We start from the raw sequence: 23,655 nt of genomic DNA, 5'->3' as shown, positions 1-23,655 counted from the left end.
CTTTCAGCCATCATTGTCTCTTGCCTTTAGAGACCACCAAGTGGCCAGATCTGTTTTTGGCCACTAACTAGAACAGGCAAGAGAGAAAAAAAAAACAACGAAGTGGCGACCTCTGGTGACAAGTGGGAGCAACCTGGCTCCCAATCATGCACGACCCTTCTAGTTTTGGCCACGCATTACAGACAGAGATCTTGGCCAAGGTAGGCACGCATCCTGCGCTCTATTTCACACTTGGCAATACCCCCCCCCCAATGAGGCTGCTCTTTGTTCCTTTACAACTGGACATCCTCTCTCGTGACGAAGCAGCGAATGGTATGACAAACGGAAGCATACAATGACAACATACGGCCAGACTGCATTCGATATAGTAAAGGGAACGCCATAGCATAAAACTCGAGAGCAAAAATTAAATCTAGTGGTGTACTTCTGCTACAACAATGCTGATTCACTTGCAGCAAAAAAAAAAAATCCAGCACTCTTCAGCAAAGGAGTTTTAAAGGGATACTGAACCAAACTTTTGGAGCTGATCTTTTGCATGTAAACGAGAGCTTGACTGCTAAAATCGATAAATATGACAAGCATTTTAGCGAAAAAGGCGGATAACGCGCTTTTTTTCGCGATTTATTGCCGTATCGTTGCACCTGGCGGCCGCCTGTGGAAGCTGCGACTAGACGTCATTACACCTGCGTGCCCACCATTCTCGCAGAAGCACGATTGCCATCGCTACTCGCGGCTTTTCCATGTCTGTCGTCTGCTCACGGCATACACAGATATGTCAAAATGTTAATCGATGCTGTCTACATACCATAACCGTATGCACGCTTACGTCAGCTAAATGCAGCTACTTTTTCCGGACCTTACGCCATTTCTAACATTCTCACTTTTAAACAGAAGCGCAACGATGTTCAGACTGGTGGCGCCATCTGGTGGTTAGGAGGGGAAGCATTGTTGTCAACAAACCGACACCCCTCTTAGTCTAAAGGGGACAGAATCGTCACTCTAAATAAAAAATTAAGCAAATTTACTTCTCCTAAGTTTTTTTATGGGCAACAGGAGATGGAAGTGAAAGACCGGTTGCCCGTTTATGGCCAGTGAACGCGCTGAAGAAGCCAGTAACAACGACGCGACCAGTCCGAAGAGAGGTTTCATGCATCGAAGGGCGCCGTCATATTTGTCGCCGCGGGAGGGTGCCATGATGTCACGCTCTTCACCTCGCGCCGGCCGGGAGGGCCTGGCGCGCGCTCATGAAACATCGAAAATAAAACCATCCGCTGAAAAATATGCGCAGTGACGACTAGATTTCGGTGTAATCACATTCCGAGAATCTATTTTCAGCGTTTTTGTTTAATTTTCAGATTTTGCTTCAGTATCCCTTTAAAGTCGCACTTGTGTCCCATGCCATGCTGGACCATACTGAACCTTCACTTTCAGGCAGTTTTTTTTGTCCCTCAGGATGCGACTTAACAAGAAGCCAATGATACAATGTAATGCACAACAACTTAACAAGATAAGCCACAGAAAGCACACTGCAGCGACTGAACCGAAGCCTTTTTCTTTTTTTGCACAATGCAGAGGAACCCCAATCCTCTGACACTCCCAATGTTACACGAACGTGAATACAAAAACAAGCACCCCCACATCTTCAACTCAAGAGCTTTATATTATCTCTCAACTGTACATTCAGAACAAACAGTGCTTTGAAGCAAAAACAAAGAAGTGATCATGCTACCTTTCAGGCTACTAAAGCTTTTGTTCCTCATGCAAAGGAAGCATGTACTTTTCATGCTCATGAATGTCACACTGTGAATATGAAACCGCAGAGCTTTTAGAGGAGTGACTTGCCAAGTACAGCACACAACACAGGGTACACTTCCATTTCAAACTGTATACTCATTTGGAGGTCTCTCATTCTCGTAAGGTACAGAAGGGTAAACAACGTGTATGTCATCTAAAAAACTGCCGGCATCTAAAACTCTCGTTAAAATCGACCAGCTATGCTCAAAATGTGTCGCAATTCACATGGCTGCTGTGTAGGGGCAACCTGACCAATGGCCACCACACAAAACAGCTGTGTCCTTTCTTCAAATTGCCTACGCTGCAGGCTCGGGGGAAAAAAAAAGAAAGCAAATATCTTTCACAGCTGACGTTTCCAACATCTCGGGCTTGAAGAGTGGCCCAAAGAGACAGGAAATCACTGCACCACCACGAAATAAGTTCCTTAGAACTCTCAACAGTCTCCACCAACAAATTTGCACAGTGTTCCGACGAAAACGAGAGACGAGTAGTCGCAGGAACCAAAGTACTTGTGCTGTTGCCCCTGTGACGTGTGGAAGGCTGCGATGGTTTGCAGCCGATCAGAGCTGTCGGCCGAAGTTCAGGTATGTCTTGAGCCGTGGCGGCAACGGCAGCTCGAGAATCCGCTGACGCAGCAGGGGAGGCTGCTCCTGCTGCTGCAAAGAAGTCGCCGATGTGACTTGGCAAGCACTGTGAAATCCAAGCCAACATGAATCCAATCGCGATATAGCTTAGGGCTAACATTCACTTAGCTAAGCTAGCAAGTCAGACGAGTAAGAGTTGCTGAACCTGCAATGGGCTTCTCCGATTTTCAGTCCCAGAATCCTACCCAATGGACACTGTGAAAGTCCCTTAGATGTCCTCCTTAGATGTCCTGTGGATGTTCAGGACGTCCATGGGATGTCCAAGGGAGTTTCAGTGCCATTGGACTAGCTGACTCCTTGGGACCGCTGTCCCATGAATGATTGCTTTGGAGAGCTTGGAAGCCCCACCTAACGGTTGGTAAGCTACCACGAACACGTCTGTTTCCAGCCCCTGGCAGTCAGCAGCAAACAGGTTTGTGTTGCAATGGTTAGCAGATGCCAGTTGCCAGCTAAAACGACACTCTGCACGGGCAACCATATCAAGTTAGACTCGGTGAGCTTACGTATACTTTTCGCATCCCTGATGACAGTACTGAATTTTTAGACATGACAAGAGCTCTGCTGCAGCTGTTTTAGACATTTGTGTGGTTTTCAGGGTTTTTTTTCCTTGTTTCTTTGGTCTCTCTCCTTAACTACACATGTGCCATTAAGCATGCAGCACAGAGTATTTTCTTGTGCTGTCAAGAATTTCTGTTCACTTGATTTTCAGCAAACGTGAGCATAACCCTGGTTGCAACATGTATCGAAGGCAACTGCAGCTGTCCACCCTGGTCTCCACCGCTTGCCTTGTCTAGTGCCGCTAAAACACGAAGCAATACCAGCTGTCCTGTTAGTGAGCATGCTGACTGCACACCAGAAGTGCTTCACAAGCTCTGAACATATCGACTTCGTTTGTTTACGTACAATGGCAGGTGCAACGTCAACTCACGCCAAGGTTGTAGTATAAGCGGGGCAGTTTTACGCGTTGGTAGTTATAAAAATAACTTGTACTCATTTTGGCTAGAAGAGGCCATCACAGCATGGGAAGATGGGTGAAAAGAAAGTTTGAGCTTTGAAGCTTATTTTGAGGCACGGTTAAAGGGACTATGCGACGAATTAAAAGTCGCTTGTAAATCTTTTCAATGCCTAGAAATGATGCTAAGAAGCATTCACACCAAGTGTGAGTCTTTGGAACTGAGCCAGCAATTTATTATGAATTCTTAAAAACTGTGTTTTTTAAAATTCGCGGGCCGATTAGTGCCTTTAGTGACCGATTTTGAAACTAAAATCGGGAAAACAGACGTCACTAGTCCCTTGACGTCAGCAGGCCACCGCACGCTGTCATTCGCTGGAGCCACGGCAGCCACAACGTCACAGGCACACTTCCGGCAGCCGTGAAAATCGTCTGCTCGTGCCGCCGTGTGACCCCCTCAGGCAAGCGCGAGCCAGGGCATTGCCTTCATGCATATGGTTTCAGTTTACCTCTGCTGCCTCTTTCTGTCGGGAGTTCCGAAGCCACTAGCGATAATCCAGGAAGGCGAAGAGAGACCGGAGAGACGCTGCTGACACTGCTGCTGGGGTGCTGGGTGCGACAACAGGAAGTCGCAAACCGAACGTCAGCGAATGACGTATTCATGGACAGGGTCCAATCCCAGAGCTGCTTTCTTTATTTTTTCCTGGTGCTCCGCGTGTAGGAGGTGAGGGGGAAGAGGAGGAGCATGATTTTTAATCGTCCATAACTTCGTTGTTATTCATGCTAGCTCAAAAATTCTTGTGCTGGGGTGACGAGTGATGGAATACCTGTCTCTCGTCTGCTTTACGTAATCTCAATTAATTTATTGCATAGTCCCTTTAACGTGATCACGGCAGCAGTGTGAGTGCACCCACCGTCCCCTGGTGGGGGCAGACATCGTCGAGGGCGACGCGCTTCCACAGCAGGGAGGCCTCCCCGCCGGCCGACCGCTTGCGGTGTGGCTCGTCCCGGTCGCCCCCGTCGCTGCTGCCACTGGAGGCCCTGGCCGAAGAGGCGGCCAGCACCACGGCGGTGCTGCTGCTGCTGCCGCTGCCGCAGCGCAGCCGCGGGTGGGAGCGCCGGTGTGGGGTCCGGGCGGGCTGCTCCCGGTCCAGCCGGGCACGCAGCAGGCGCCGGATGGTGCCCCGGCTCAGCTCCTGCAGGCTGCCCGGCTGGTAGTCGGCTGTATGCGGAGGGAAAGGGGACAGGCTCAGTTGTTACCACATTCAGCTGCATTTAAATGTGCACAAAATGCAAAAGGTGCCCCCGCGTGTCCCCAGGAAAGAGACCACCAGCGCGAGCAAGCTCGGCAAACGGCACACAATTCGTGCCCTCGCCACTCACACTTTTTGCAACTGAACTAGGTGATGCGGCCACTGCCTTGCACAGACCCACGTATGTGATGGTAGTCTGGCGCGGTAGAGAGTGGAAAATAAGCAAGTAAAAGTTTTTTTTTCTGCAAAAATCCGAGTGAAAAGTTGGGGGTGCGCAAATTACGCCAGTAAATAAGGTATTTTTGTTGATTATGTTACTTGCACAGGTCCCCCACCCCCATTCTATGTAATGTCCAAACACTACAGCAAGATAAATGAAAAAAAAAAGAAATGTTACATTATAATGTACATAAACACAAAAAGAGTTCAATTACAGTTTTAGTACAGTAGAACCCCGTTCATACGTTTTTCACCGGACCGGGGAAAAAAAACGTAACAGCCGGGAAAACGCAACAGTGAGGAAAGCACCGAAAATTAATGAAAACAGTGCAGCTTTGACTTGAAACAATTTATTTCCGCAAATTGACCCTAGGACTTTAAAAAATCGAGAATGGTGGATTGCAGTTTCTTTCGCTCGCTGGAAAGAACAACGCGTTTCTCAATAGCAAAGGCCGCATTGCTGTCAGCGTCGCTTTGCAGTGCGGCCACACCGCACGCACGCAGCAGTGCTGTGCAGTTCACGCGCTTACTGCAGTCCACGCTGAAGCGACGTTGTGCACAGCGTCAAGCACTGAAATGTTCGTAGGCTGCTCGCCGCGCTGCTCCGCGTAAGCCGCCCTGGCTGCCTGTCGACTGCGTTTAGTACGTCCAGCTTTTCCTCAAGGGAAAGCCCCTTCCGCTTACTCAACGCTATCACGCCATCAAAGCACAATAAAGATGTTGTTGCGACTGAGAAGGATGAAAAGGAAATTGCACCGGCCCTGCCGACTGGCTCCAGCCGAGCCACCACCGCTGTCACTTGCAGATAGAGGAGAGTTAAAAGATAAAAAGAAAGAATGAAAGAAAAGACGCGCTGATAAGCGACCGCAGCCGTGTGCCTCCTCCTCACCACCTCCCACGATAAAGATCGCGGCGTTCGGCGTGCACCACCGGCGTGCACCACCGCTGTCACTTGCAGATAGAGGAGAGTTAAAAGATAAAAAGAAAGAGTAAAAGAAAAGACGCGCTGATAAGCGACCGCAGCCGTGCGCCTCCTCCTCACCACCTCCCACGATAAAGATCGCGGCGTTCGGCGTGCGAGGCAGATAGCCATCTAGTGGCGGCCTCTCCAACTCGCGTGCGGCTTCTTGCAGCCAGTTCCGTAGCCAAGCCGGGCCAAGACTCGTCAAAAATCAAAATGCCGGTTGGCGCGCATTGCCCGGGCGGGTTCGGGGAGCCCGGTTGCGACGTATCATGCGGGATCGTTTCCTCGGCTACGACGTAAGAGCGGGGTTCCCAATACATTGGATCCTATGGAAGCTATGCCGGGACCCGAAGAAAACGACGTAACAGCCGGGAAAACGCAGCAATGAGGAACGTAACAGCGGGGTTCTACTGTAGTGTTAGTGCACACATCTGTACACAGCTTGAGGGGGGTCATGAGAGGGAATGTCCCAAGCATAAGTACCTGCAACTAGATGCCCAGGGATTTAACTCCACTCAGTTCTGTTCACATCGCACTTACTTGTATGAGAATTTCACACAAAACTCAATTTCACATTAAAGGCCCAAAAGGCCATGCAGAGGCCATAATAATCACGTATGTTGCCGCATAGGTTACAGCACAGTTATGAAGCATCATCAGCAATAATACTTGCCAGAAAACTCTAAATACAATATAAGGTGCCGTCATAACATTACCTCTATACAGCGGAATCTTGACATGAATCTCGCAGGGTAGTGAATATTCGTATCACCTAAAATTTGCGCAGATTTATTTACAGGTGATGGGATTTACTTACGACTACTAACTACTTCCCACGGTGATTACTGCGTGGCTGCCAATCGCGGTGTTGGTGATGTACAGCCCGCGACCCTTTGCTTGGGTGCTCGCAGTGCATACCGCGAGACCGGCGATTGCAGTGTAGGCATTGGCTGGTGAGTGCAACACTTGCTGCTCGCAAGTAAGGTCGAGACCCTAGCACACATATCTCCGTGGTGGTGTGGCAGAGTGTTTGGAGCACCCAAACTTTCAAACACTACTGCACACAATGAACTTTATACCCCTGTCACACGGGCAAGTTTAGTGACACTTTAATGAAGTGCACTTCTCCAGAACGAGTGACACTTTCGGGGCGTGCTGCTACACGGAAAAATAAAGTGTCATTCGGAATTGATGGTGGTGACGATGGCTTTTCAAGTAAGGCACAAAAAATATTACTTTTCGCGCTTCAAAGCTTTAATGTACAGTTAATGTACAGTAGATTGCAAACTGCAAGCATTTTTTTATGATTATCAAGGAGCTTTCTGCAATATTGTGACTGTTGCACCATCACACCGAAACGGTTGCAGATGGTTGCTACGGTCGCCATGCTAGCCGCCATACCGCTGCGGCTGCCTAAAAAATTATTGCAGCTGAAAACAAGAATGTCGGAATATGTGCAGTATATATATTTAATGGCAACGCAAATAAGTTCACATGAACAAGAGGACAAAAAAAAAATTAGCTGCGTTCAATAAAACGCCATTTTTATTGCCGACGTTGTATTCGAATTTCGAAACGCTGCTACCGAGGCTATACACTTCGCCCCTCGGGAAAAGTGAAGTGAGTTCCCCAAACTCACTTCTTGCCGAGCGCGTTCAGCAGCGAGTGTCATTAAAGTTCATCGTGTGACACGATGCGAATGACACTACAGGCGAGTGTCACTCGTTGAAAATGACACTAAACTTGCTCGTCTGACAGGGGTATTAGTTGGGAAATTTTAAGAATTCACACATAATACCGAGACTCCCGTAACTGTGTCACGGAGACTCTACAGGACGCACTAATGAATGGATCAAGCGTGCGACTGATGTCGCAGGAGCAGGCAACCCAAGCTGCAAAAAGGGGGGGGGAACTCACGCAGTGTCACCTCGGGACCACCCTTCTGTGGAGGCACAAGGCTGGCGAATGACACGGGCAAGATGTTCTTCTCGAGCCACGCGTCCTCGCCCGACCGCTTCACCTGCACCAACTGGCGAGAGGCCAGGGAGGAGGGGTCGTGGACGCCACGACAGTAGGCACATCACGATCTCCACTGAACAGACCGCTACATTCAGGTGGCGGCAATGTAATAACAATAACACAGCATAACGTAATCATTACACCGTCATTGTCATGAGGTTCTCTGCTCTTTAGCCGGCAAACCACGCAATCTTGAAAGTCAAGTATGACTACTATGAAAATTTGTGCAAGGATTCCTGAAAAGCATTTCCCAAGAGCACAAACCTGGTCGTTGCAGGGCATGACGAGCACGCCGCCAATCTTGAGCAGGGCCTTGAGCACAGCCGCCTGCTCGGGTGGGCAGGAGGCCCCGCAGTAGACACGGTCGTAGCGGCGGCCCCCCGCATCCAGCGACAGGCAGTTGCCCACCACAAAGCGCGGCTCACAGAAGTCGTGCTCCTCCAGCGCTTGGCTCGAGCGCATGAACTGTGACACCTGGAAGGGGAAGGATCGACCAATCACAGCTGGTGCAGCCAATACGACAGCAAAGTTGCTTATATGCAAGCTGGCATGCATTACATGGACTAGACACATGCACAAGAAAACTGTGACCGGAATGCATACGGCACATTCCAGCCAGTTCAGGTTTATTATTCAAAGTGCAAGAAAATCCCTTCTTTGGTGGCACACCAAGGTTGGTTGATTGGTTTATTGGGGTTTAACGTCCCAAACCGACTCAGGTTATGAGGGAAGCCGTAGAGAAGGGCTCTAGAAATTTCGACCACCTCAAAGAAATTTGACCGCCACGGCCGGGATCAAACCCGTGTCTTTCAGGTCAGCAGCCGAGCGCCATAACCACTGAGCCACCGCCGCGGTGGCATGATGGCACACCAAGCATAACTGCGGCAAAAAGGAGGGCGATAACTGTGCACTTATCAGTCTATGCACCATGTTCTTCCACCTTATCTGTGAGGTAAGAGGCAGAATGATTTGACTCAATTCTGAGCCTCATGGAAGAAAGCGCGCTATTAAAACTGCAGCACCAATTAAAGAACATTGAGCGTGTGGCAAATAAAGCACTTAACCGCTTCAGTGCAAAATAATTTTTCTCGTAACAAACTGCGATGACAAGTAAGTGTCAGAACAGCATTCTCATTTAGTAAGGGCAAGCAAAATAAATGGAATACCAATAAATAAATAAACAGTCTCAAATATCAACCTGAACCCTAAACATTTTCCGTTTTCAAAAGCTGGAGACAGCTTGCCAGAAAGAGCACTATAGTAGGGTACAACTAAAAAGAAGAGCAGTTGGTCACAATGGGTTATGCCCACATTATTCTGCTGATCAATCAGAACAGTGAACAAAATCAGCTTTTTAATGTTTGACTACATCAAACAACGCAGTGCAAAAAAAAATGGACCTTAATGGGAAGCTCATATGCAGTATAGAAGTCTGCGAGGCACAGCAGCCTATCTGCTGTTGGCTGGGCAGATAACCGCACAAATTTGACCAATTAGGTGGTCAAGCTGTTTCAGGTTGTAACATTTAATCTGCCTGCCGAGGAATCAATGGTCAGTGCATGCAGCGCAAGCGATAACTGGCTGGCGCAACTCACAGAATGCACCAAAGCACAGAACGAGTTCGTCTCTTTTTCTGGTTTGGTTTATGGGGGTTTTACGTCCCAAAGCAACTAAGGCTATGAGAGACGCCGTAGTGAAGGGCTCCGGAAATTTCGACCACCTGGGGTTCTTTAACGCGCACTGACATCGCACAGTACACGGGCCTCTAGAGTTTCCCCTCCAAAGAAATTCAAGCCGCCGCGGCCGGGATCGAACCCGCGTCTTTTGGGGTCAGCAGCCGAGCACCATAGCCACTGAGCCACCACGGCGGCTATATAAATAGTGTAGCATACAATATCACAAAACTGTACTCAGCTTTGGAGATGCAAACAAAGTGTGCTCCACCAACACAACACGACTCAACTACAGACATATTAAGCCGAGGAATCAATGATCAATGCACGCAGCGCAGGCAATACCTGGCGCAACGTCCAAATTCTAAAATTGAATAAAATCAATATTAAACACATATTAATGCTCTGAACATTTGCATGCTCCAGCACTTCACAGTAGTTTGTCTATAGAAAAAGCAGCCATGTGGCTAAGTAGGCATTAACATTGACAATGACGGCGCCGCGGTGGCTCAGTGGTTATGGTGCTCGGCTGCTGACCCGAAAGACGCGGGTTCGATCCCGGCCGCGGCGGCTGGAATTTCTTTGGAGGAGAAATTCTAGAGGCCCGTGTACTGTGCGATGTCAGTGCAGGTTAAAGAACCCCAGGTGGTCGAAATTTCCGGAGCCCTCCACTACGGCGTCTCTCATAGCCTTAGTCGCTTTGGGACGTTAAACCCCATAAACCAAACCAAACCAAACCAAATTTGTGACCCCGGGTCCTAACCCAGGTGGAAGCCTATGACACAGCCAATGAGGGCACGAGGAATATGGAAGATACACGAGCACTACACGGCTAGTGTGTCTGCTTACTCTCTTACGTGCATCTTTTTCTTCACTACAAATTTTCGCAGTCACATTGCACCAGCCCACACAGACTGCCACCTTGTCTAACCTAAGCCTCGAGTGTTTGCAGACCAATGAGGTACAGCCCCTGTCAAAAGTATACGGCCCAAGGGGGTTGCTTGTGAGGCCTGCAGCATGCCTCGTTATGCATCCTCAGCAACCGTAATTTTTCGAAAGAGGAATGGCTTACCTTCCTCAATCCTCCCAAGCTTTCGACTGCTGGGTGTACAGAGTCGATCACACCTGTCTACAGCGGTCGAGCGGTGCCGTCTGGTGGAAATAATGCGAAATTCTAAAGAAGGTATTGACTTTCACTGATAAGACTTGCGCTGAGGAGAAGCCTAATAGACATGTGCACCACACAGGCACCAGCGCCTTACCCCCCAGCAAAGCAGCCGAGATAAGATTTAACTTCCATTTGCTCCCCAGCACACTGCTCGAGCGCTCTAGACAAGCGTGATCGACTCTGTATTAGGGAGCCCCGCTGAACAACTTAGAAGCAAACACCTTGGAATGTGTACTTTTGAGGGGGGCTGTACTACTACCATAAAAAGTTGCAAGCCAACGCATACAATTTCTGCATCGAATTCGCACCGCAATGCAAGAAAAAAAAAAAAAAATGCACAGTGCAACAAGACGTTCTGGTGAGTTCAGTGATTCATGGTCTTATGTTAAAAAAAAAAAAAGCACAATAACGTGGACAAGACAAAGATGACACAAGTCCTATGTCATCAGAATGCATGGTGCAATGCATTTTGGGGCACATAAATAGAATGTTTTATGGGGTTTATGGGGCGGTTCAAAGCAACTCAGGCTATGAAGGACGCCGTAGTGGAGGGCTCCGGAAATTTCGACCACCTGGGGTTCTCTAACGTGCACTGACATCGCACAGTACTCGGAACTCTAGAATTTTGCCTCCATCGAAATTCAATCACCGCAGCCGGGACCGAATCCACGTCTTTGGTGTCAGCAGCCGAGCACCATAACCACTGAGCCACCGTAGCGGCTCACACGACTAGAATGTACAGAACGAGATCAAGAGGCCACATAATCTTGCATGATGACAATGATGAAAATATTCACTGAACAAGGCACCAACAGATGCCAGCAGCTCACAACTGACTTCAAGGCACTCAGTGCAGTTGTGACCATCACACTGCACTGACTACAGGAGTATCCCTTCCAGTTACCTTCTTTGAAAGCAAATTTCACAGTCCGTAAGGCTGATACATGTTTTTTTTTTGTCCACCCCTTGTTTTTTTTTTTCACACCTTGAGGCGTGCGTATTGCACAACATCTTCGTGCAGCTCCACGCCGTGGTTGACACCGTGGGATCCGAGCAGCAGACCAGCAACGGTGCTCAGGTAGCCAGTCCCACTGCCGAGGTTGAGAAAGGACATGCCTGGACGCAGCTGTAGCGCCTCCAGAACCTGCCACACAATGCACACAACTTTACACTAAACACTCTTCACTTCACCTTACCCTCTGCATGACACTGATAAGAGAAAAATCTGCACACAGCTTATCAATCAACACCACAATGCACGCATTAGTGCTCGAAGAATACACCATGACGAGGGCCAAGATTAAAACCACATCGGACTCAACCACATAACAGGTTAACTAATAAACTATAGTGGAGAAGGCGTCGATGGTGCTACATGTGCCACATCAGTTAGGCTAACTTGGCGACATCAACTCTGGCTAGTTTTCTAAAGATGACATTCCTCGAAAGTTCAATGTAAAAACAGAACATCCAGAGTTTGGAGGAACGGGAAGAACGAACACACGTTGATGCAGAAGCAAGCCTCCAGATCATATAAGGGCAAACTGAGGCATGCAGGAGTAATATCTACCTGTACTTGTCTAATGTCTCAATAATACAACAAACATAATTACATTTCCCCTTTAACTGCCAGCAGAAAGGAATGGCACATTCAAACCAAACACGTGTCAACAGCATAACTACGCCCAATTGGACAATGTCACTAAGCTTTCCATATGAAAAGAATCAGGTTACTATACACATATTTCCTGCTATGCCTGTAAACTACACTTACATTACAAAATTTGAATTTACTGAGACGTGCCTATCTGATCGACTGCCATACATAAGTTGAACTCCTGATTATGTGACTAGAAACAACACAGCCGGCTTCTAAACACGAAACTGCCTAAAAGCGTAGCAGCACACATAGAAAAACATTATTCTTTTACAAAATTATAATAGTTCTCCTGGGAAGTAGCCAAAGCTATTGCAGGACACTAATGAAATCACAGCTGACTGAAGATTTCTTGGATACCACTACAGAGGAAGGACACAACCAAAAATCGCTAATGAGAACACACCTCAGAGTATATGCAGGGTGCTGATAGGTGTAAATTGCCTTGCTTCCAAGCAAGGTCTCTATAGGCGTTCTCTTTGCAGCCATCGGCATAGTAGTGTGCCCGGTCGACGGCACGCAGCGCCCCCTCAACATCCGGGCTGCGGATGTAGTCCGCCTCGACCAAGTGGTCCACGAGCTCATCGTTGTCCTCACCCGCACTCACAGCGCCCCCCATGGCCTGTAGACAGCAGCAGACAGCAGCACACAGTCAAAATGAACCCACAGCAAATTCAAATGAGCAAACAGAAAACAGTGCAAACTAAAGGCTGAAGTGCTGATTTTGTATGCACCTCCTGTTCAGCACTGCAGCGCTCACAATCCTTTACAACCTGAATAGTTATGAGTCGCCCATCATGATCATCCTGATCATGCTGATCATGATCATGCCCACTGCAGGGCAAAGGCCTCTCCCATGTCTCTCCAATGAGCCCTGTCCTTTGTCAGCTGCAACCACCGTATCCCAGCAAACTTCTTAATCTCATCCGGCCGCCTAACTTTCTGCCGTCCGCTGCTACGTTTGCCTTCTCTTGGAATCCACTCCGTTACCCTTAAAGAACAGCGGTTATCTTGCCTTCACATTACATGCCTAACCTGCAGTAAAATTTTGCCACAGAGACGAAAGTTAATTTGGCCACTTGCTTCATTTAACCATGTTTCAAGCTCCCACAAGACGACCATGCATTGTTCCAGTGAAAAAAAAAAAAAATAATTTTCTTGTGAAATGCTGTACGTAGGCTAGTGTGACATTTCAAGGTTGCACAAAAGTCGGGTGGTCTACAGTGCATCAGCTGGAACAAACTTGCAATCTAAGTTCCTCCTGAGCTCCACAAAAACAACTAGAGCAGCAACAAAGTGTGAAACACCAGCTGAAAATGCAGGACCATTTTCTGAGGCAGTCAATAAATAACACAGCAAGTGAGATATGCTCCTTTCACAAGAGACAATGCCTTCCTGCCTCCTTTCCTTTAGCCCCCCTCTCACCTCTAGCCCATCAAACCTGTTGCGCAAACCTGCAGATTTTCATCGACACTCTCTTCTACTTTTCTTGAGTGCCACAGCTGAAATGGCGACATCACTTCTTGCAATAAAGCTGTTTACATATGGGAGCACTCCATTTCATATTGCAAGATCAGACGTCATGAAGCTTGTCGGTAAAGCATGCAAAGTATTTTTGCCCTAGCATTTAAAATGGTGAAATAATCGTAGATTAAAATCGCAACAATGTTTGGGCTTTTCCTCACTGCATTGGAGAATGCGGGAAAACTCGGGTGGTGACGTCATTACCACCGAAATTTCAGACGTCCCCTGCCTTCGCTAGCATGCTGCTGCATGTCATCCGATGCCGCCAAACAATGCTTCGTGACCTTCCCCTCTGATGGCATTGGTTTTCTTCCGTGAAACAACCGTTTCTTCGCTGGAAAAGCAACGCCGTCATATGTGACGTCATTATCGCTGCCTCTGCCCGTCGCTGTGCATTGCAGAGAAGCTTAAGAGCCGATGTCGCTTTATTCGGCGATTACGCCACCATTTCAAATGGTAGCGCAAAACGATTTTTCAGGCTTTACCTGCATGTTTCACTGATTCAGCCATTTTAAACTCATCGAATTCTAAAACCACTTCAGTTGCTCTTTAAGGACAGCACAGTAAGCAAGCAAGACAGTGCATCTAACTAGCACCCAGCACCTTTTGCCTCGACAAGAGCATTCCGACATCCCGCTAGTTTCATTCACAAACCAAAAGGAAGTCTATAGCTGACCGTGCTAATGGTACTGGGCATAGTGAGATTAGCACTTCTCTATTGGATACTATTGGTACATTTCTTAAAATGAAAAGCCACACATGAAAATGGCAATGCACCGCGATTATGTGTAATACTTAGTAACAAACCTTCTTCTAAAGGATATGTCCAGTTACTAAGCTGCTCACATTCACCACATTACACTAGTGTCCCGAAAAGGCCATTCTAAAAGGAATCAAGTATGCAACTACGCATGCTTACTTGTGTTTGAACTATGGTGAAAAATACAAGTACAAAGGAGATATGCCCACACAAATGAAAACGCATGACATGAAGAGGAGTTGCATGCAAACATTGCACTCTGCAGTAATTTGCCTCCCAACTGCATCAGCTTGGTAGTGAGCAACACTTTACTGTAAGCTGCAAACAATAACAAATCAAGAAGAATACAAACAGAAGCAGCAGTATTTATAACTAACTCAAAGCCATAAAAACTGGGGGCAATGGGTCACTTGGTCTTTCCTACATAACTGCTTCTGCTGCCTGACAACACCAGAGATTCGTTACTGGCAGCTAAAATAACGAAAAATCGCATATTTCCATCGTTTCTTCACTTCTAATCCAAACAGTGACATGCTCTATCAAAACCAAGCACTTCCAAGGCTGTGAAGTAATTGTTCAGACAAATCTGTTCATCAAGACATTTTTGTCCATTACGCTGGTTCAGGACTTTCAACAGCACTGTTTCAAATAAGTCTCTTCCAGCAATGGCTTCAGCATGCAGTGATTATCCCTATTTCAGACCGCAAAAATGTCACATGCAACTCATATCTCATTGTGAACACGGCTTCCTCTGATAATCAAGCAGGCAAACAACACATTCTGAGCAGCGCATGTACCGAGCGCAAATTTCATTTGCGCTGTACACACAACAACACAGTGCAATACGTACGGGCCACAATCGCAAGAAAAAGTACTCCATCTGAGTACGAGTCCCACAAAGCGAGCCTTATTAGCACGCGCCGAGCCTGCGCGCGAAGATAGGAGGACCAGCAGATAAGAGGCGATGCAAGGCAGTCAGCGAAGCAAAAACGGAAGAATGCACTGCGCACTTCAAGCGCGCGTCGACAGGCTACACGCGCTCGCTCCGTGAAGCGTAACTCAAACGCGTCGGCTCGAAACAGCTGTGGCGAATAAACTACGAAACAAAACAATAACACGAGAAACCACCAGAACCGGTGGCAAGCGCGGCGAGACCCGTTGCACCACTACATGACTCCAGTACAAACGCGGCCTTGATTGAAAGCGGATAAGCAGAGTGTCTACTGCGCGTCAACGGCAGTTTTTCTCCCTTCACTGAGTCACGCCGAAACGAAACGTCTGGCGTCTGCGATAGGCGATAAACAAGCGGTTTCGTAACTCGGCCCTTAAGCCTCAACGACAATGCGAGACGGATCAGCAGCGCGCCCGAGTCCGTGGCCTCCAACCAACACTTGCCCGAAAGTTGCGTGGAGAACAGTGGTTGTTGCTATGGCTCTCAGCTAACGACTGTCAGCACGGCGCTCGGACGCTGATCCGCAGAAGCCTCCATCGTGTCGAAGAAGTCAAGAAAGCATATCGGTTTTTGCCACCCCCTCTCTCCCTCTTCCTTGTTCCCGAGACGCACTGAGCTGTAGTGAAGCAGCACGGATGAACGCAGTCAGCTGGACGACGACTCGGCGATCGGCGGAGGTCGGAAACAGTTCGTTGCGACCGTTGGCACCGGTCCAAGCGTCTACCTCGCCGCACACCTCGTCTTCCCTTCCGCAAGTTCGTTTTTAGAAAGGCGTTTCGATAACGGCATTACGCACACAACAGTGCATGCAACTCCTCAAAACTAACCCAGCTGCTAGCTTCCGAAAACAACACGGACAGATGGCGTTTGCAAAGGAAAAACAGAAACTCTCTCCCTGACACTTTCAGCTTAAAAGAGGCTAGAAATAAACACTTACAAGCAGATCCCTGGTGCAAACTGTAATTAGCTACGCATCCAGACAGAGGTGACAATAAATATTATATAAAATTGATGGTAATCATCTCCAGCAGCTTCAAAGCCATGCAGCTCAATGACCCGTCAGCTGGCTATGTTTTTATGCACAAGCCAGTTAGAGGCAAGCCAAGACTAGGACAGTAGTTAGCGTGCTTTCATTTCGCTTGCAAGTTTTGACCATATGCAGCTTTATTCGCTGAGTTTAGTAGGACATGATCGCTCACTGAGTTGTTATCATAAAGGTTTTCCATTTCTGCGGTTAGGCACTAGATACTGAGCGTCCACAAGGTGACATCATACCTCATATTTTGCACAGACACGTTCATACTGGTGTCGTCGAAGAGGTGTTGGCCGGCTTCTGTGCTTGCCTTGAGTCAGTGGCGATCAAATCATCGGAGGTAAACAGGCGTCTTGTGTAGCGCCCCAGCATGGACGCTGAGGCTGAGGCTCGGCTCACGTTATCGCGGCTGGTGCAGCTAGTCCGCGAAGAGCAGTGGCAGCAAGCGCAAGAACTGCTGGACCTTGTGCGGGCGCGTGGCGAGAACCTTGCGCCGTTGTCGCCCAGTGCCAACGTTGTGCGTCGTGTTCTACGACTCATCCGAGACGAATATGCCAGCGCCTACTGGGGTCGACAGGTAAAGGACGGCTATAAAACGGCAACTAGCTGTGGTTCTTTTAGATAAAGACTTTTTGCAGCGATCGCATAGCCTGTCGGACTGTACAGAGCACTGGCTCTCTTGTGTCTTTTTCCATGTAAAGGGGAAACCGGACCCAAATTTATCTTCCCTTCCCTCCCTTGCCCATTAGACAGTGGCTAATGATCTAATAAGGCATATGAAAAAAAAAAAAAAAAAGAGAGAACGCAGGGCAACGGCGTTGCTGTTTCATTCATGTCCTCTGGATCTTCTCGTAGCGCTGTTTGGAACATGCGCCTATCAAGCTTGTAAGCAGTGTCATACGCCCTTAGCACACACAACGCAGGTTTCGCAGCAAGCTGTATGTAGTACACTCCACATGTATGCAGTAGAATATGTGTGTAACACAGAACTACCAATTATCTCTTTGTAGAGCATCAGAAACTTGGTTTTTACTTGTCTACCGGGAGCAGAACGTTGATTCAGACAAAGCAACCATCTTGTAACACTGCTCGGAGCACTCCTATAACTGCAAAATTCTTTAAAAGATGGATATATGGGAGCACGACCAGTGTTCTGTGATTTCCAACTGCATCTATGCTGCAGGCTCATGCATTTTTTGGAAACGATAGAGGAAATAACCATGCGTTATAGTGTCTGCAAAGTCTGACTAGGGCAGAATGTGGACATCTCAGCCTTCTTTCTCCGTATTTTGCCTTTGTGTCAAGCATAACCACAGTTCACTTTTTTTAACTTTACGTTACCCAAGAAGATAAAATGACCACTGTTTGCATGCACTCACGCAGTGTCATGCTAAACTCAATTTTTTACCAGCAGTGGATGCTTATTCTTGTGACTGAAACCGACAGCGTAACACTGCCGTAGTCATCTTTACAACAGCTGCAGAGCATCGCCAAAGTTCTTTTAATGGTAGCAACTTGTGAATTCTGCTTCAATACTGAGAATAAAGCAACTTGGGTGAGCAAAGTGCCTTGTTGTTGCCTTTTTGCTAGAGACTCTATTCTAAGCCATTAAATAGTGCATGAATTGCTGATTTCTGCACCAAAGGTGGAAGCTGACAGAGACTCGCTGCAAAAGCTCCTGTCGGCACGTGATGACTCGGTCAGCGACTACACACGGCCACTGCCGGGACTGCGGGAACAGCTGCTGGAGAGCCTCGATGAGCTTGAGCGCGAGCTGCGGCATAGCGCGGAGAACGTAGCTGCCCAGGGCCCTGAGCACATCCAGTCCGGAGACCTGCTCCTCACTCAAGGGCGATCCCGCACGGTGGAGGACTTTCTCAAAAGAGCGGCACAGAACCAGCGCACATTTCAGGTATTGAGATGGCTCAGCATCGTGGCACGTTTGTTTAACACTTTCAGACACTGCTCACTCCTTTTTTTTTCTGCCTTAAATACCCTATGCAAATGTCAAGAAAGCTGATCAGTAAGGTTTGCAAATTCAAAGCAGTATTGGAAACTGTAATATCGAAACACCAGGATATGTTGCATGGATACTGAAAGGACCAGGGAATCACATTTTTTGTTGAAGGTCCACATGATGTTAGAAATGTGATGTTGGAAAATGGCGACACCACGGGTGACATTAGCTGTCTATGGGAGTATGTTGAAGGACGTACCATCAAGATCACCGTTTTGGGATACGATAACGATTTGGTGCATCCACTAGCAAAAGCGTAAACACACTCTAGGTGTGATATGAGGAATGCTAAGCTCGTTTCAAACTAAGAATTCACCGCTAGCTATAGACACTTCCAGAAAAAGCTGCTAATGCGCAGTGTATGCTATTGTGTGCACAGTGGCTGAAAGTGTGAATGCAAGAATTCATCTAGGGCTTGCATACAGGATTTTAACCCACTTTTTTCTCTGCACTTTGCTAATGTTCACATGTCTGCCTTTTGTGTCAACATTTTTTGTCTGCTTTGCACCACACACTTGGATAAGCAACCAGGAAGTCCAGGCTCACGTGGACAATAGTATCCATGTCTTTACGAGCGTACACTGGTTTGGCCACTTGGTTTGGAAGGTGTGTTATCTATGTTATCCAGGTGGAGCTTGTAGGAAAAGCAATACTGCGCCCTTTCCTTTCCTCAAAACACATGCTTTCTCATTCCTCCATGTAAGCAGGCTTAAGTGCCTTCGAATTTTTTTATTCCAAAGAAGACATTTTTATCGTTCGTCCATGTGATCATCATCATCATCAATTTATTTACGCTAGGTGCCGACATGATGAAAAGGTGCAGAAGCTAAGGCGCTTTTTTTGCTGTCCAAGAATGGACACAACTGTCATTGTGGCTATTTAAATTGCTGATATTGAGAGAGCAGAGAAACACAAAGTAAATGTGCTTAAATAGCACTTTAACCAACTAATCCAACTGCAAGTGTTAAATAGCATGCATGAAATAAACGATGATGATGATCATAGCAGGTGAACAAGGCAAGTGGGCGTCCTGAAAAGCTAGAAAGCTAATGGAAGTTGGTGCATGCTGCTCTATAGGACCCCACTGTATGTGCAGGTCTGTCGTTCATGAGGTCTTGGTGCAGCTGCGAAATGAGTGGCAAGGGGACAAAGTGAGCGCCGTGATGTCGTTTACCCGGCTCGTTCGTGCCGGTGGTCACTTTCCCGGACAAACAGTCCGAGACAAACAGTGTGAGAGCAAACTTCCAGTGCTTCCAGTAACCTCCGGTGCTTCTGTTGACCTCTGGTGCTTCTGGTAACCTTTGGCACTCTCCGGAATCTGAAGCTATGATACCGTTTGCTGTTCTGTTTGTCGTTAGTCAGCCAGGCCGCACGTGAGGATGCAGTTTTATCGCCATTTATCTACTTTGGCCTCTGACTGCTGGTTTTGCGATATAATCATTGCGTGCACGCCGTCATGCCATCCCGTGTGGAAATACATAACATGGGGGGGTTATGAGTCTTATATTTGGAGTTATTTTTTTTGTTTTTGGCCAGCGAGGGGTGCAGTTTGGGGGGGTCAGTGTATAGGCGGCAATATGGGGTACATATTCCATGTTATCACCTTTGTAGAGTTCTTTTTTAGGACATGTTCTCGAAACCTCCGTGTAATTTGAGCACCCCATTTTTGAAGCCTTGATTGAAAGAAAAAAGGTGCGCAGATATGCGACTAAATGCAGTATTTTGGAAAGGTACAGTTGAAGAAAAATTGGAGAAAATTGGGTGTAAAGGGCGGACGTAGCTTTCAAATTGCAAAAAATGGCCGAACATTTTTTTAAAAATTGCTGCATTTGTATGCCTCGTTTTCAATGCCATTCCAAAGTTTCATTGCTGAAAGTGTCGGGAAATTGTTAAAAGAAATTGTTTTGTAAACCACGGTGGCTGTAAATTGCGGGAAAATCCTCAAAAATTTGTCGTTATTCTCGATAACAGTTTCCAGTTTTCTGACTGGATGCTCACCTTGTGCATCAGATTTCTTCAAAACTGTTTTGTCTAGTTTGTTTGTTTTGTAGCGCTTATTCTATGTGATGACGTTCTTTCTTTTTTATTTTGATGAATTGTAGATTTGTGGTGCGAGATCTTGTTTGCAGTTTAGTCATATCTGTACCAACTGCTTTGTAAATAATTTTAAAAAAAATTGCGTCATGAAAAAAAAATATAAGAATGCCATCACACAGAGGATGCATTCAGAAATGCAGTGAGTCTTGAACTAGTCTTCTCCCACATTTTGTCTAGTCTGCAGGTGTTTCACATTGCTTCACATGGTGTAGAAGAGAAAAAATTTGTGTATAATTAAAAACAGTTCCCCAGATAAAACGCTGAAATTGTGTGCACTTAGGTTTGAAAGCATTACAGACATGCAGAAAAAAGTTTCATCAAAATCCATCCAAAAAATAAGGAAGTTTGTGCTGAAAGCCGCGTCCCCCCGCAATCCAAATTTCTCGAAGCCTAGTTAGGGAAACAATATCAGCAGAAATGGGGCTTTACGCAAAGACAAAAAGCAGCCTTATTGTATTGTAGCGCAGGTAAGGTCACCTTTCAAGGACAGCACTTACTATGTGCCTGTGTGGCGTGGTTTCAACACAAATTTAGGCACAGGTTGTTTACTTGTGCTTAGCTTATGCTTTAATATTCGTCTTTGTGCTCAGCAAGTTATGATGTGCAGCATTAACGAAACCCACAAGGCACTCAGTGTAGTATACACGAACAACCTGAACATTTGAAATAGTGGTCAGATATCTCTTGGCCTTTGTTCTTCACTCGCAAGTTCGCCACCATTTGGGGCAAGGCTTTCACTGCACGAAATCGCAAGGCTTGCTCCCACTGACCGTTCAGTTATTCACAGCACAGTACACAGCAGCAGTGTTCTGTTTTGGTGCTGCACACTCGTTTTCCTCCTTGCAACCGTTTCTGTAGTGACCTGTTCAGCGTTCATCGTTGTAAACAAATGACACCGTCGATCCAGTCCTCCAATTGGCTGGTAGTCACGGTTTCTGCACAGTGCTGCACGTCACTTGCAGTGCTGAATGTTGTTCCACTGGCTCGATTTCATACAGGTTCTGGTGGCGGAGGGTGCTCCGCGCTGTGAGGGTGTGCAACTGGCCGAATCCTTGGCACGTGTGGGCATCGCGACCACCTTGGTTCCCGACTCGGCCATCCTGGCTCTCATGCCCCGCGTGAGCAAGGTGATCCTGGGGACGGACAGCGTCTTGGCGGACGGAGGCCTACAGGTGGGCTTTCCAGAGTGCTGGCAAGCGTGGTGCTTCTCAGTGGCGGAATTATTTTGTGTCTCGAGAGAAGTAGGTATCATTAAAATGATTTGCTCGGGGGTACCAGCGGCTGGTCTTTTGCAGTGTGCCGTATCTACTTACACTTGTAGCCTTTAATGTGACTGGAGTATTGCTTCTTTCTATAGCTATTCTGAGATGGTTGTGAAGGCCGTCATCCTCTTTTCTAGAGCAGTGATGCATATGCTGCTCTCTAATGTTGCCACCTTTATTGTTTGTCTTGCTGTTGAGTCAATTAGCCGATGTCGTTGCATTTTTCCAGCATGGAGTTCTCAGATGTGCTTGGGTAAAAGTGTGAAAGCAGCGGCACCACTCTTGACACAGCACATCACGTATGTTGGCAGGGCGACTGTGGCTTGTAAGACATGGTCAGAGCAGTGTGGTCAATTGTAGGAACAAGAGTGGTCTCACCAGTTCACACGAAAAAGTTTCCAGGATGTGTGGAGCAGGTCTGTTGTCCTATTTGCAGGGCCTCACATAGGACGCCTATTACGTGCGTGCGTTTGTATTCAGTCACAAATCTCAGAGTGGATTTACAGGTCCTGTCTTTGGAGTAGGAGACAGGCATGTTCACATTTCCATTTAAAAAAAAAAAGAAGAAAAGGAATGCTTCCGACTTGCAGAGGGAAAAGTGTTGCTGATGTTTTTTTTTTTCTTTTTACAAGATAGATCTTACTGTGGAAAGTTGTTTTTAGCTACATTTTGTCTTCCTAGGCTGTAGCATTGCTCAAGCTTGCCTTCAACTTTGCCATTGTCTTTGCAGGACACAAGTAAAGGCTCTTGACAGTTCTGTAGTCCATATTTCCTTAGAGCACCGTAGCTTTCACAAGTTCTTGGGGAATCTTTGTTGTCGAACCAAATGGGCATCGAACTGAAAACTAAAGGTGGATTCAGCCTTGTCGCTTGTAACATGGCTGGTGCGATGTGTGGACTAGGCCCATGGGTCCCTTGCTGAAACTGGTCTGAAACTGGTCACAACATGCTGGGGTGGCTAAGATGCTGTGTGGTGTGCTCCCAACAGGCTCCTTGTGGCAGCCACGCCTTGGCTCTCGCTGCGCGGCACTGTGCCGTGCCATTGCTGGTGTGTGCGCCGGGAGCCACGTTGAGTCCGCAGCTGCCGTGCTCAGAGAGTGCCTTCCAGCAGCTTGGCTCCCCCGAGCCCGTCGGCCCAGAGCCGCAGTCCGGCGGAGCGGTCCTGCTCAATCCGGCCTCCGACTGCGTGCCGCCGGACCTTGTTCCCCTGCTGGTGACGAGTGCTGGTGGCCACGCGCCGTCCTATGTTTATAGGCTGCTCAGCGAGGTCTACCATCCTGACGACCATGCGTTGACTGCATCCTGAAAGAAAGAATAAAAGCAGCCGGAGCGTGCGTTAAAACAAACACCCACTTTTTGTTTGTCCTTTGACCAACTCGACATGGAGAGCTTAAAAGAGTTCCGAACAGTTTGGAACATGTTTAACGAATGAGCACATTGTGTATGGCATGTCCATGTGATTATTATGGGCTACTTTTCCTTCTGTATGCATCACAATGACTTGAGAGGTGGAAAAGAGAAAGGCTGCACACATGTTTAAACAGCAACAGTGACCTCATCAGTCATCATCACGAAAACGAAGACAGTGTCATGATGTTGCCTGGGATGCTTTGCTGTAGAAACATGCAGGAGATTAGTCTCAATGCCAGCGCACACAGAGTGCATGG

At 47.4% G+C, this 23,655-nt stretch overlaps 3 protein-coding genes across 7 annotated transcripts in view; 1 reads left to right on the top strand and 2 right to left on the bottom strand.

Moving 5' to 3' along the window:
• Nucleotides 1-1,641: 1,641 nt before the first annotated feature.
• LOC149336165 (protein-L-isoaspartate O-methyltransferase domain-containing protein 1-like) lies at nucleotides 1,642-16,637 on the bottom strand. Of its 4 annotated transcripts, none has more exons than XM_089552666.1 (7): nucleotides 16,517-16,637; nucleotides 12,750-12,965; nucleotides 11,672-11,830; nucleotides 8,110-8,319; nucleotides 7,744-7,855; nucleotides 4,305-4,612; nucleotides 1,642-2,450 (listed from the first exon to the last, which is right to left on the bottom strand). In XM_089552666.1, the coding sequence occupies exons 2-7, from the start codon at nucleotides 12,960-12,962 to the stop codon at nucleotides 2,355-2,357; spliced, it is 1,098 nt and encodes a 365-aa protein (XP_089408792.1). In that variant the 5' UTR covers nucleotides 12,963-12,965; nucleotides 16,517-16,637; the 3' UTR covers nucleotides 1,642-2,354. The 4 variants fall into 4 exon arrangements, with proteins under 4 accessions (XP_089408792.1, XP_089408791.1, XP_089408789.1 ...); XM_089552665.1 differs by lacking the exon at nucleotides 16,517-16,637 and adding an exon at nucleotides 16,023-16,448; XM_089552663.1 differs by lacking the exon at nucleotides 16,517-16,637 and adding an exon at nucleotides 15,478-15,996.
• On the top strand, nucleotides 15,882-23,336 carry eIF2Bbeta (eukaryotic translation initiation factor 2B subunit beta). Its single transcript, XM_089552667.1, has 4 exons — nucleotides 15,882-17,189; nucleotides 18,258-18,524; nucleotides 21,725-21,898; nucleotides 22,977-23,336. The coding sequence occupies exons 1-4, from the start codon at nucleotides 16,983-16,985 to the stop codon at nucleotides 23,292-23,294; spliced, it is 966 nt and encodes a 321-aa protein (XP_089408793.1). The 5' UTR covers nucleotides 15,882-16,982; the 3' UTR covers nucleotides 23,295-23,336.
• LOC149336163 (serine/threonine-protein kinase ICK) overlaps nucleotides 23,110-23,655 on the bottom strand; it is a 47,333-nt gene continuing 46,787 nt past the window's right edge. The window contains exon 6 of one of the 2 annotated variants that reach the window (XM_089552662.1): nucleotides 23,110-23,290. In XM_089552662.1, the coding sequence (XP_089408788.1) occupies nucleotides 23,258-23,290 (33 nt within the window). In that variant the 3' untranslated portion in view covers nucleotides 23,110-23,257. The remainder of the gene's footprint in view (nucleotides 23,291-23,655) is intronic. The other variant, XM_089552660.1, reaches the window with a different exon arrangement.

Source organism: Amblyomma mixtum, chromosome 7 (assembly GCF_055824585.1).
Source record: "Amblyomma mixtum isolate Tamu chromosome 7, ASM5582458v1, whole genome shotgun sequence".
Taxonomy (NCBI): Eukaryota; Metazoa; Arthropoda; class Arachnida; order Ixodida; family Ixodidae; genus Amblyomma; species Amblyomma mixtum.
Note: the sequence above shows the minus strand (reverse complement) of the source record. Positions and strands in the feature narration are given on the sequence as shown.

Bases quoted from the DNA above. Each gene is read 5' to 3' on its own strand.
- LOC149336165 (XM_089552663.1), bottom strand. From the start codon at position 15,507: ATGGAGTACTTTTTCTTGCGATTGTGGCCC. The intron at 12,966-15,477 runs GTACGTATTGCA...TGCTGTCTACAG, and splicing joins TTTTCTTGCGATTGTGGCCC to GCCATGGGGGGCGCTGTGAG. The intron at 7,856-8,109 runs GTTTGTGCTCTT...GCCTCTCGCCAG, and splicing joins TCATGCCCTGCAACGACCAG to TTGGTGCAGGTGAAGCGGTC.
- eIF2Bbeta (XM_089552667.1), top strand. From the start codon at position 16,983: ATGGACGCTGAGGCTGAGGCTCGGCTCACGTTATCGCGGCTGGTGCAG. The intron at 18,525-21,724 runs GTATTGAGATGG...GATTTCATACAG, and splicing joins AGAACCAGCGCACATTTCAG to GTTCTGGTGGCGGAGGGTGC. The intron at 21,899-22,976 runs GTGGGCTTTCCA...TGCTCCCAACAG, and splicing joins TGGCGGACGGAGGCCTACAG to GCTCCTTGTGGCAGCCACGC.